Below are 14,620 nucleotides of genomic sequence, written 5' to 3' on the forward strand. Positions count from 1 at the left end.
AGTGCTGGAGAAACAAGCAATCAATAATGGGTGGAGAATTGGTAAATTGGACCTCAATAAAATTAAAAACATTTTCTCTGTAAAATTCCCTTTTTAAAAAGCCAACCTCAAAATTTACATATTGTATGATTCCATTTGTATTAGAGGCTGAAAATGGGAACATTGTAAAAGTGGAGGAGAGAACAGTATTAATAATTTCCATAGGTTGGGGGGGGGGTTACGATATGAAGCCAGTAAAGCTATAAATAGGTCACACGAGGGATCTTTGCATTGTTAGAACTGTCTTGTACCTTGTCTGTGGTGGGGGTACATGAACCAAAATGTCTGAAAAAATTATAACCAACTACAAACACAGTCGCACAAACCACTCCACCCCTAAACACACACATGACTAGAAGTAAAACTGGGAAAATATTCAAAGATGTGGGTGTATTGAGTTAATGCCAATATCTTGATTTTGAGAATAAACTATACTTTTTGAAAATATTGCCATTGGTGCAAAATGGGCAAAGAATGGAGAGATCTATTTCTTCCAACTACATGTGAATCTATAATCATTTTTTAAAAAACTTCAATTGAAGAAAGAAAGATAGTTTAGAGGTTTAAGTGATAATACTTCATATAAAATGTTACATTCCTTAATAAAGAGTGATGTTTAATTTCTTAATCTAATGAAACAAAAATAAAAATACCAAATGCTAGGGAGAATGAGAAAACACTGAGTCACTCATGCATTGCTGGTAGGAATGTAAAATTCTTCAGTAACTCTGGAAAACAGTTTGTCAGTTTCTTATAAAACCAAATATGCAACTACCATACAACCCAGCAATTGCATCCTTAGGCATTTATCACAGAGAAATGAAATCTTGAGTTCATACAAAAACCTGTACATGAATATTTAGAGAAGATTTACTTGTAGTAAACGACTGGAAACTGCCCATATGTCCTTCAACAAGTAAATTATTAAATAAAATGTACTACATGCATAACATGGAATAATATTCAGAAATAAAAAGGAATTAACTATTGATATGTGCAACAACTTGAAAGAATCTGCAGAGAATTATGACATATGAAAAAAGCCAATTCCAAGGGCTACATCCTATATAATTTTACACACACAAAAACACATATACATATATGTTAATTTCTGAAAATGTAAAAGTTGCAGAAAGAAAGAACAGACAAGCAGCTGCAGCAGGAGGGAAGTGGGTGTGGCTATAGGAGATCAGCAGGAGGGATGGTTGTGGGGACCCAATGTCCTGTATCTTGACCTTATCAATGTCAACTTTCTGGCTGTGTTACTATATTATCTTTCACAAGATGTTATCATTGCAGGAAACCGGGTAAAGAGGATATGGGATATCACTGTATTGTTCTTAAAACTGCACATGAAACTTACATATACAAAAATAAGTAGTTTAAATTTTTTCAGCATATTAGGAGGGTACAAATGTTAAGGTTATGTATATTGCCCAGGCCCCCCTCCCTCCTCGGGTCAGAGCTTCAAGCATGTCCATCCCCCAGACAGTGCACATCACACCCATTAGGTATGTATATACCCATCCCCTGCTCCCCCTTCCCACCTGCCCGATACATGATAAATGTTATTCCTATATGTCCACTTAGGTGCTGATCAGTGAAACCAATTTGCTGGTGAGTACATGTGGTGCTTATTTTTCCATTCTTGGGATACTTCACTTAGTAGAATGGGTTCCATCTCTATCCAGGAAAACACAAGAGGTGCTATATTACTACTGCGCATCTACCCAAAAGAACAAAAGACACTCAATAAAAAAGACACTGCACTCAAATGTTTATAACAGCACAATTCGCAATTGCAAAGATGTGGAAGCAACCGAAATGCCCATCAATACACAAGTGGATTAGTAGTTTAATTTTTAAAGAATAGAGTCTATTTTTCTTTTTTTTTTTCCACAGCAAATTAAAGAAAAGACACCGAGGGAGCCTAGCTTTGTTCACTGGGTACTGGATGAAGATTAGGCTCAAAATTCCATCTTCACAGAAGGGCTCGTTCATCCACTATGGGCTTTTAAGGTCACTTCTTCCAGCTGGATTATGGGTTTACTAGAATGCAGTCCAGAGTTCTGACATCCTAAGATGCAGGTGGATGTTGCCCACACTCCAAGGAGCTCCCTGTACTTAAACTAGGTATAGAAACTGCTTGCCTAACTTCTTTATTGGAGACAGGAGAGACACAGACACAGCTGTCCTTGGCAAACCATAATCCCCAGAACAGCTTATAGTCAAGCTATTCCCAACAATATAAATTTCAATCACCCAACACTTTGGAAAGTCTAAGATCATTTCTGATCAGACTATGCCTTAAATAAAAGTAATTCTCAAGCATTAAAGGAAAATATGCGCTTAAGTAAGACACACTAAAAATTAAATCACTTTCTTCTAAAATCTATTATCCTGGATGAAACTGGAATACATTCTACTAATCATAGTATCGCAAGAATGGAAAAACAGGCCGGGCGCGGTGGCTCACGCTTGTAATCCTAGCACTCTGGGAGGCCGAGGCGGGCGGATTGCTCAAGGTCAGGAGTTCAAAACCAGCCTGAGCGAGACCCCGTCTCTACTATAAAAATAGAAAGAAATCAATTGGCCAACTAATATATATATATAAAAAAAAAAAAAATTAGCCGGGCATGGTGGCTCGTGCCTGTAGTCCCAGCAACTCGGGAGGCTGAGGCAGTAGAATTGCTTGAGCCCAGGAGTTTGAGGTTGCTGTGAGCTAGGCTGACGCCACGGCACTCACACTAGCCTAGGCAAGAAAGCGAGACTCTGTCTCAAAAAAAAAAAAAAAAAAAAAAAAAAGAATGGAAAAACAAGCACCACATGTACTCACTGTAAAATTGGTATTAAGTGATCAACACTTAAGTGCGCATATAGTAGTAACATTCAGCAGGTGGGAGGGGGGAGGAAGGCATGGGTATATACACACCTAATACATGTGGTGCACACTGTCTGGGATATAGACACTCTTGAACCTCTAACTCAGGTGGGGCAAAAGCAATATATGAAACATAAACATCTGTACCCCTATAATACACTGAAATAAAAAAAATCGAATCACACCATGCAGATGGGGACTCAGTGGTGGCAGATACATATTTCCTTCTGGTACAATTGCCTTCATGTGAAAGGAACTTCTGCTATGCACCTGTAAACGCAATAACTGACTTGATTTAATCCATTTTTGTCATTAATGGACTCATTATTATTTTAAATTTTTCTAATCATGAGTTCTTTTATTTTTGTTGCATAAAATGTCAACCAGAATTCAGCTTAACCCAGAAGACACAACAGACCTATCCATATTAGGGAAGACATCTCTTGCACAGGAGGAAAGAATTTGATACTAGGACCACCTACCTACTGCGACCTATTGGTCTAGGGCTTTGCAACATCAGTTACAAGGGAAACATGCATATATTTAAATGTTTTATTTTGTTTATGGTTCAAGGAAGGATTAAACACACTTTTCTAATAATATATGACACAACTAAACAAAGGCAATGTGAAAGTGCCCATGCTAACAACCTGGAGTTACACAGAGCTGTTTACACCTCTAACACCAAGAGATGCAAAGACAGAATGTCATAAGTCACTCATGATAGATTTACATAGAAACAAATAATTAACAAAATACTATTAACATTTATAATGATATTATATGACGACTTCATGCAATTTTAAAATCTTGTCTTCAATAAATACAGTGCAAAAAAAGTAACTTTTATTTGTGCTGAGGTATCAGAACAATCAAGCAAAAGAGTATAACATGAACAGCAATTATGGAATATGATTCATAACTGTTGTATTCTTAGATTAAAAACTTTGTATTATTTGATTTATGTATATTAGGCTTAATACAAATGTTTGAATTGAATCAGCATAAGAAAAATGAGTAGAAATAAAGGAAGATAATTTTATCACAGTCTAGATAACTAATTTGAATTTTCAAATATACAAGGCAGTGAGTTGCAAGATAAAGCAGTATCCATCTAGGGAAATATAAGCATAAGCAAGATGATATTAGGTACAGAATATATGGGGAAGATTTCCGCCATGGTGGGAAAATGAGCTAGATGACCAAGGAGCTCCATTTGCTGTGCAAAGACCTATGACCCTATTAGTGCAATTTCACCCTGAACAGAGCATCCCTCAAAGCCTGGTGAACCTGCTTGTTCCGCAGAGTGTAGATGACCGGGTTCAGCAGCGGGGTCACCACCATGTTCACAAGAGCAGCCTCTCTATTGGAGTCCAGCCTGTCCCTTTGGTTCGGTTTCACATATATAAAGACACAGCTGCCATACATCAGAGAGAGGACAATGAGGTGGGAGGAGCAGGTGGAGAAAGCTTTCTGCCGCTCCTTGGCTGAGGGGAGATGCATGATTGTGACTACTATGTTGCCATACGCAATGATGGTTATCATGAGGGATGTAAATAGGATAAACGAAGTGAGGGCAAAAGCAAACATCTCAGTAGATCTGGTGTCAGAACAGGAGAGATGAATTAAGGAGCCAAGATCACAGAAGAAATGTGCGATGACATTGGGGCCACAGAAGGACAGCTGGGAAACCTTGACAAACAGACCAGCGAAGAGGATGAAGGACAAAACATAGCAGAAGAAAACCAGAAGGAAACAAACCCTGAGATTCATCATGGTTGGGTAGTGCAAAGGTTTGCAAATGGCCAGGTAGCGATCTAAGGACATGGCAGCCATAAGGAAGAAAATCGTTGCCCCAAGAAATAAAGTAAAAAAGCCCTGTGTGAGACAGTCAGTAAAAGGAATTGTTTGCTTACCTAACAGAAAGATGACCAGCAGTTTAGGAATAACTGTGGTTATAAAAACACACTTACAGAAGGAGAAACTGCTGAGTAAAATATACATTGGTGTCTGGAGGCGATGGTCAGCCCAGGTGATGGTGATTATGAGCATGTTTCCCATGACAGAGCCCAGGTACGCCAGCAGGTGCACCAGGAACAGCACGTTCCCCAGGTGCTGGACAGCAGGGAACCCCTCCAGGATGAACTCTTGGACCGTTGTCTCATTCCTCAGCTTTATGGTTATGTCCATTTCTCTGTCTGTCATCAACCCTCTGTGATCTGTTAGGCAGAAAGTACTTTCATTGAAGAATAAAGAATATAATGGATGGCCACTATTTCAATAAAACACAACAACATTTCCTTGCATTTGCTATTCTAAAAATGCACCTGTAAACGCACCTGTAAATGAATCATTTTTTGCTTTCATATTTGATTAAAAATCACTTGAATATTTACCATTGCTAAACTGTAAACATTGAAGCTTTATGTCTTGGTTTGTTTTTGAGAGTAAGTTTCTTGGGCACCTTAACTTCTCTGGAAAATAATATCCACAAATAATACTCCATACAAGGTAAACAATGCAAAATGAAATCACTATCTGTTGCAGACAAAAATAATAAAACTAACAGATAACAATCAATGCTATCATCCCACAGAAAATATCCCTTCCTGAGTTCACAATGTAAGTTTCTGCACATTAAGTATGACATGCACTCTGTGTAGCAATCCTATGTACTGCCTTTAACCCTCTGAAAATAGAAACCATGCAAAAGTCATGTTCCTATTACCATGTGCCAACCAGTTTATTTTCCTGAAGTATATTTAGCCTGAATTCTTCACTCAAGACCCTAGCCTTAGCAGGAAAACTCACTCTCATAATACCCATAACTGCCCGGCCCATGAGTTTAAAAAAATCACGTCTAAATATGGGGGAGAAATAGTTACATGACTTCGTTATGCAGACTCAATGCATAAACACAATGGGTGAACAAATATCTCCCTCCTTTATCAACCCATCAAAATGGAAGTCTTTCCTTCTGCTATTCGTCATAAATCACCCTTACACATTCCCTTTTTTCTGGGAATATTGTTACATTGGAAGATTCTGGTGTGGTTGGAACCACACCTGGGTGCCCACTGCAGTCAATAGTGGAACAAGAATTGTTTAATAGGCCAGTACCCACCCAGAAACCAGATGAACTGACACTGAATCTGTGGAAAAGCGGTCTGGGCTTCTTTTACATATTAGTGCTCCAGTGACTCAATCACTACAATTAAATTGTACTTCACTCAATTCTTTGATTTCTCCAGGACTTTTGCTTTAACTCTATGTGATCCACAATACTGGCTTACACATAACCAGCCTCTAGTTTAAATATTTGACCCATTAGATTGCAAATCATCCCCATCATTAAGTACTCACCAAGATGTAGCTCAGAGGAAACATCTTCTTTGATTATGTGCTTCTTCCTTCTTCCAACACACTAGGATTTCCTCCTGCACTAAGGGAAAGGAAAAAGAAACAAGAATGCTCTGACTTGAGATGTATTTATCTTTTACCTATAAAAACGTTAGTGGGTGGCTCATGTCTTCACTCAATAGGAAATTATTAAGACTAATCATTTTCACAAAACACAGAGATTTCCAAACCCTGCAGGACAAATAGTCAAAGCTTTCCCTCATGGTGATCTGACTGATAAATTGTAGACCATTAAGGCAGTACAAAAGGACCCAAATCTGCACTAGCATTTGCTGGTGTGACTCTTTAGAGTTCCTGAGCATATTCATATTCATTCTATGGGACATGATGACACAGTCCATCATGAACATCACACCTGGTTTGTTGTGTGTTCATCCCAAATAGACTCAGAAATAAGAGAGAGCAAAGGTCAAATTGCCTTGCTCATGTCCCCTGGTACTCACTTTCCCATCCACTACTTGCTCTTCACCTTCCTGCGTAGATGGGTGTCATTGCAGTCAAGTGAAAACACATGTAAAAGCCCTCATGATACATGTACCACAGCATTATTTATTATCACTAATAAGGACACCAGGGCCCCAAAGAATAAATCTTTGGAACATTCGGACTTCATTAGAGGACTATGAAAAAAGAAAAGCAACTAAAAATCACAACAGATCCCAGGGGACATTTAATTGTTAATTGTCGACAGTAGAGAAATTCAGCAGAAATACCTTGTATATACCACTGAGTCTGGTAACATACTTCCATCGTTCGGGGTGGCCATTGAGGGGGTCCACAGCCCAGCGCCAGCAGGCAAGTCCCACTCCCCTGCCCAGCCTAGAGTCTCTCCTGGCAAATCCCACCCCTACGCACTCTGCGATCGGCTCACCAGGCCTGGCTCCATCAACTAACTACTGAGAAGTCTAACAGCTGAGGGGAGTTACAGCCACTGGGGCACCAAGGTGCAGGGCAGACTGGGGAGATACTTCCTCCCCCTAGCCCACATCTCTCTTGCCAAAAGTGGTAGGCTCCACCCCTGGAGGCAAGGCCAGACAAGAAAACCCACTCTCCCCAAAACCTAGGGAGAACCTGCTGAAACTACCCCCATCAAGGGGACCTTCCAAGTGTAGTGAAGAGCTCCCCTGAGTGGTTGATAAAGAAACTACAAAAGAGTGGACACCTCAGCTCTAGCAATGGATCCAGATTGGAGGGCCCGGCACAATTCAAAAAATCAAACCCAAAATACTCCCCCTAGGAGATACACCAGCTTGCAAGAAACGGAGTATGAACAAACCCAAAACACTAAAATGACAGAAGAAGAATTCCAAAATTAGATTGTAAGAAAGCTCAATGATATGCAAGAAAAATAGGATAACCAACACAAAGAAACTACAAAGAAGATACAAGAATTAGAACAAAGATTCACTGAGGAGACAGAGACCTTGAAGAAGAATCAATCGGATATCCTAGAAATGAAGAATTTATTCAGGGAAATTCAAAACACAGTGGAAAGCCTCAAAAATAGGGTGGACCAAATAGAAGAAAGAATCTCAGAGGTTGAAGACAACTCATTCAAATCAAATAAGTTAATCACAGAGAGCAGAAAAATAACAGACATGAGCAAAGCTTACAAGAATTGTGGGGTTATACGAAGAAAAATAACCTGCGGGTCCACTGGATTCTGGAGAAGGAGGAAGAAAAAACCCAAGGGTTGGATAAGCTTTTTGAAGAAATAATTGAAGAAAACTTCCCAGGTCTAACCAGTAACCTAGAATTAGAAATACAAGAGGCCAAAAGGCATCCTGGGAGATACAATGCAAACAGGAAAACACCACGCCATGTAGTCATAAGACTGACCAAAATATCAACAAAAGAGACCCTCCTACAAGCTGTAAGGCGAAAGAAGCAAGTTACATACAAAGGAAAACCGATCCAAATAACTCTATATTTCTCAATTGAAACAACACAAGCAAGGAGAGACTGAATGCCCACTCTCACTCTTTTGAAACAAAAAAACGCCCAGCCAAGAATCTTGTACCCTGCAAAACTAAGATTTATATATGAAGGAGAATTTAATACATTCTCAGATAAGCAAAGTCTCAGAAAAGTCACCAATACAAGACCAGCCCTACAAGAAGTACTCAAAACAGTCTTACACATGGAACATCATAATAAAAACTCACGAATATAAAAACAACCAAACCCAAAGATTAAAGGCCAGATATTACAATGGCTCAAGAGAGAAATCAAACCAACAACATCCAACCCAGCAGAATGAACAGTACTCCAACTCACCTATCAATTATCTCAATACATGGGAATGGCTTAAATTCTCCACTCAAGAGACAAAGGCTGGCTGAATGGATAAGAAAATACAGGCCAAGTATATGCTGTCTTCAGAAACACATCGAACCTGCAAGGACACATATAGACTAAAAGTAAAGGGGTGGAGATGAGTGTTCCAAGGAAGTGGAAGCCAAAAGAAGGCTGGAGTGGAAGTTCTAATCTCAGATGATTTAGTTTTTAAAACAACAAAAGTAGTGAAAGACAAAGATGGTCATTACATAATGGTGAAGGGCACAGTTAAACAAGAAGAGATAACAATTTTAAATATATATGCACCCAAATTAGGTGCATCCAGATTCATAAAGCAAACCTTACTTGATCTAGGCAAATTGATTAATAGCAACTCCATAATCACTGGAGATTTCAACACCCCACTGACAGCACAGGACAGATCCTCCAAACAGAAAATTAATAAAGAAATAATGGACTTAAACAAAACTCTAAAACAATAGGTTCTGACTGATATTTAGAGGACATTCTACCCAAACCACTGAATATACGTTCTTTTCATCAGCTCAAGGGACGTTCTCTAATATTGACCATAATCTAGGACACAAAGTAAGCCTCAAGAAATTTAAAAAAATAGAAATCATACCATGTATCTTCTCAGATCACTGTGGAATAAAAGTAGAAATAAATCAACCCTAAAGAAATTCACATTTCCACACAAAAACGTGGAAATTAAACAACCTCCTACTAAATAACTACTTCACAAATGAAGAAATCAAGATGGAAATTTAAAAATTCTATGAAGAAAACGACAATGGAGACACAAGTTATCAAATCCTCTGGGACACAGCTAACGAAGTTCTGAGAGGAAAGTTTATCTCCATAAATGCCTATAACCAAAGTCAAAAAGATCACAAATAGACAATCTAATGAAACGACTCAAAGAGCTGGAAAAAGAAGGACACACCAACTCCAAAACCAGAAGAAGAAGTGAAATCAACAAGATCTAATCATAACTAAAAGAAATCAAACACAGGAAAGCTATTCAGGATATTAATAAAACAAAAAGTTGGTTCTTTGAAAAAATTACCAAAATTGGCTAAGCAAACGAGAAGCAGAAAAGGGAAATCTCTAATAAGCTCCATCACGAACAAAAAAGGAGATATCAGAACTGATCAAAGGAGATACAAGATATAATTTATGAATACTACAAAAATCTTTATGAAAACAAAGTGGAAAATGTGGAGGAAATGGACAAATTTCTAGAAACACACAGCCTCCCTAGGCTCAACCAAGAAGAAATAGAATTCCTGAACAAACCAATCTCAAGTCTGAAATAGAAACAGCAATTAAAAATCTCCCTAAAAAGAAAAGTCCTAGTCCAGATGGTTTCACACCTGAATTTTACCACACTTACAAAAAAGAACTCATGCCTCTCTTGCAGAAATTATTCCACAACATCGAGAAGAACGGAAACCTCCCCGACACCTTTTATGAAGTGAATATTAATCTGATAATAAAACCAGAAAAGGATGCAACAAAAAAAGAAAACTATAGACCAATATCCCTAACGAATATAGATACAAAAATTTTCAACAAGATCCTAGCTAACCGAATCCAGACGCTTATCAAAAAAATAATCCATCACGACCAAGTGGGCTTCATCCCAGCAATGCAGGGATGGTTCAACATATGGAAATCTATAAATGCAATTCACCACATAAACAGAAGCAAAAACAAAGACCACATGATTCTTTCAATAGATGCAGAAAAGGCTTTTGACAAAATTCAACACCCTTTCATGATACAAACACTTAAGAAAATAGGCATAGAAGGGACATACCTAAAAATGATACAAGCCATATATGACAGACCCATAGCCAACATCATACTGAATGGGGAAAAAATGAAAGCATTCCCACTTAGAACTGGAACCAGACAAGGCTGCCCACTATCTCCACTTTTATTCAACATAGTGCTGTAAGTCCTGGCTACAGCAATCAGACAGGAAAGTGGAATTAAAGGAAACCAAATAGGTACAGAAGAGAACAAACTTTCACTGTTTGCTGAAGCTTTGTTATTATATTTAGAAAACCCCAAATTCAAACAAGAAACTCCTGGAACTGATAAATGAATTTAGTAAAGTCTCAGGATACAAAATCAATACACAGAAATCAGAGGCATTCATATATGCCAAAAACAATCTAATTGAGAATCAAATCAAAGACTCAATTCCCTTCACAATAGCAACAAAGAAATTAAAGTACCTAGGAATATACTTGACCAAGGAGGTAAAAGACCTCTACAGGGAGAACTATGAAACACTGAGGAAGGAAATAGCAGAGGATGTAAACAGATGAAAATCCATACCATGCTCGTGGGGCGGCAGACTCAATATCATTAAAATGTCTATACTACCCAAACTGATCTACAGATTCAATGCAATACCTATTAAAATTCCACAAGCATTCTCCACAGATACAGAAAAAATAATTTTACGCTTCGTATTGAACCAAAGAAGACCCCACATATCAAACACAATTCTAGGCAATAAAAACAAGATGGGTGGTATTAATATGCCAGATATAAAACCATACTACAAAGCTGTAGTAATTAAATAAATCTGGTATTGGCACAAAAATAGGAATATTGACCAGAGGAACAGAATTCTGATATAAAACCATCCTCATATAGCCATATAATCTTTGACAAAGCAGACAAAAACATACGCTGGGGAAAAGAATCCCTTGTCAATGAATGGTGCTGGGAAAACTGGATAGCCACTTGTAGAAGGCTAAAGCAGGACCCACACCTTTCACCTCTCACAAAAATCAACTCACACTGGATAACAGACTTAAACCTAAGGTATGAAACCATTAGAATTCTAGAGGAAAATCTTGGAAACACTCCTAGACATCAGCCTAGGCAAAGAGTTTATGAAGAAGTCCCCAAAGGCAATCACAGCAGCAACAAAAATAAATAAATGGGACATGATCAAACTACAAAGCTTCTGCACAGCCAAAGAAATAGTCATGAAAGTAAACAGACAACCTACAGAATGGGAGAAAATTTTTGCATCCTATTCATCTGATAAGGGGCTGATAGCTAGACTATACTTAGAACTCACGAAAATCAGTAAGAAAAAATCAAATAACCCTATCAAATAGTGGGCAAAGGACTTGAACAGAAACTGTTCTAAAGAAGACAGCAGAATGGCCAATAAACATATGAAAAAATGCTCAACATCTCTAATCATCAGGGAAATGCAAATCAAAACCACAATGAGATATCACTTATCTTCAGTGAGAATGGCCTTTATCAAAAAATCTCCAAACAATAAATGCTGGCGTGCATGCGGAGAGAGAGGAACACTCCTACACTGCTGGTGGGACTGCAAACTAGTTCAACCTCTGTGGAAAGCAATATGGAGATACCTTAAAGCGATACAAGTGAATCTACCATTTAATCCAGCAATCCCATTGCTGGGCATCTACCCAAAAGATCCAATGACACTCTACAAAAAAGACACCTGCACTCGAATGTTTATAGCAGCACAATTCATAATTGCAAGGCTGTGGAAACAGCCCAAGTGCCCATCAATCCAAGAATGGATTAATAAAATGTGGTATATGTATACCATGGAGTACTATTCAGCTCTAAGAAACAATGGTGATATAGCACATCTTATATTTTCCTGGTTAGAGCTGGAACCCATACTACTAAGTGAAGTCTCCCAAGAATGGAAAAACAAGCACCACATATACTCACCAGCAAACTGATATTAAATTAGCAGCACCTAATTGGACACATAAGAACTATTGCCCGGGCGCGGTGGCTCACACCTGTAATCCTAGCTCTCTGGGAGGCCGAGGCGGGCGGATTGCTCGAGGTCATGAGTTCGAAACTAGCCTGAGCAAGAGCGAGACCCCGTCTCTACTAGAAAGAAATTAATTGGCCAACTAGTATATAAAAAAATCAGCCGGGCATGGTGGTGAATGCCTGTAGTCCCAACTACTTGGGAGGCTGAGGCAGGAGGATTGCTTGAGCCAGGAGTTTGAGGTTGCTGTGAGCTAGGCTGACGCCACGGCACTCACTCTAGCCTGGGCAACAAAGCGAGACTCTGTCTCAAAAAAAAAAAAAAAGAACTATAGTAATAGGGTATTGGGTAGGTGGGAGACGGGAGGCGGCGGGTGTATACATACATAATTAGTGAGATGTGCACCATCTGGGGGATGGTCACGCTGGAAACTCAGACTTGTGGGGGGAGGAGGGGAAAGGGCATTTTTTGAAACCTTAAAATTTGTACCACCATAATATACCACAATAAAAAAAATGTATATCCTTTCTATAAATGTAGGCAATGAAGATTATATGTAGATTGGTACTGTGATTTTATCTATGCTTTTTCCCCTTCAGTTGGGGTAGGTGACCCTGAAATTAACTGGAGGTTTACCTGACTTCATCATTTCCTGATGCCCTCAAATATAATTTTGTTATTTTGGCCAATTATTTTGACCCACTTGGCTCCATTACTCTGATACTTCTACTACCTTATAACATTAAATATCAAATTTTAGTGTATTTATTTTTATTTTATTGGCATAGATATGTATATTTAATCATGCTGTATTCTGAAATGGGTTTCCAAGATATTTGAGGGAAATTGAACAACTCCTGATCTGGGACTGGCTTCTTTATTTTCTATATTACTGGAGTAATTTTATGTAATAAATAAATGTGGTTATTTGGGGGAAAAAAGAAAAGAAAATCAGCAAGAAATAATCAAACAACCCTGTCAAAAAGTAGACTAGGGACAGGAACAGAAACTGTTCAAAAGAGGACAGAATAATGGCCAACAAACATATGAAAAGACACTCAACATCTCTAATTATCAGGGAAATGCAAATCAAAACCACAATGAGATATCACTTATCTCCAGTGAGAATGGCCTTTATCAAAAAGTCCCCAAACAATAAATGTTGGTGTGAATGCAGAGAGATAGGAACACTCCTACACTGCTGGTGGGACTGCAAACTAGTTCAACCTCTGTGGAAAGTAATATGGAGATACTTTAAAGTTATACAAGTAGATCTACCATTTAATCCAGCAATCCCATTACTGGGCATCTACCCAAAAGAACAAAAGACATTCTTTAAAAAAGACATCTGCACTCAAATGTTTATAGCAGCACAATTCACAACTGGAAAGTTGTGGAAACAACCCAAGTGCCCATCAATACATAAGTGGATTAATAAAATGTGGTATATGTATACCATAGAGTACTATAAAGCTATAAGAAACAACAGTGATATAGCACCTCTTGTATTTTCCTGGATAGAGCTGGAACCCATTCTACTAAGTGAAGTATCCCAAGAATGGAAAAATAAGCACCACATGTACTCACAAGCCAATTGATTTCACTGATCAATACCTAAGTGCGCATATAGAATTAACATTTATCTGGTGTCAGGCAGATGGAAGGGGAGAAAGGGATGGGTATATACATACATCAGGAGTGCGATGCACACCATCTGAGGGATGGGCACGCTTGAATCTCTGAGTTCGAGGGGTAGGGTAATATACGTAACCTTAACATTTGTACCCCCATAATATGCTGAAATAAAAAATCTAAAAAAAACTTTTTCTTTGTAAAATTTCCTTTTTAAAAAGCCAACCTCAAAAGGTACGATTCCTTTTGCATTAGAGCTTGTATGATTCCAGTTGCATTACAGCTTGAAAATTAGAACATTCTAAAAGTGGTATGCCCTTCCCCTCTGAAGTGCTCACCACATCCCTAAGATTGCCCCCCCACAACCCCTGGTGAGCATTGCCACCATTTGAAAACCATAGTTTTAATCAGTCAGGAGAGCCAAAGATATACAATGTAACAAAAATGTCAAGAAAAAACTTTTTATCTGGTGGTGGGCAGGCGGGAGGGGGGAGGAGGAAAGGGGTGTATGCTTTCATAACGCGTGTGCACACTACCGGGGGATTGGACACATT

General features: G+C 38.5%; 1 protein-coding gene across 1 annotated transcript; it reads right to left on the minus strand.

The window, feature by feature from the left end:
- Positions 1 to 4,162: 4,162 nt before the first annotated feature.
- On the minus strand, positions 4,163 to 5,125 carry LOC105860114 (olfactory receptor 6C74-like). Its single transcript, XM_012744588.2, has one exon. The coding sequence runs from the start codon at positions 5,123 to 5,125 to the stop codon at positions 4,163 to 4,165; it is 963 nt and encodes a 320-aa protein (XP_012600042.2).
- Positions 5,126 to 14,620: the final 9,495 nt, after the last annotated feature.

This window comes from Microcebus murinus, chromosome 14 (assembly GCF_040939455.1).
Source record: "Microcebus murinus isolate Inina chromosome 14, M.murinus_Inina_mat1.0, whole genome shotgun sequence".
Classification (NCBI taxonomy): Eukaryota; Metazoa; Chordata; class Mammalia; order Primates; family Cheirogaleidae; genus Microcebus; species Microcebus murinus.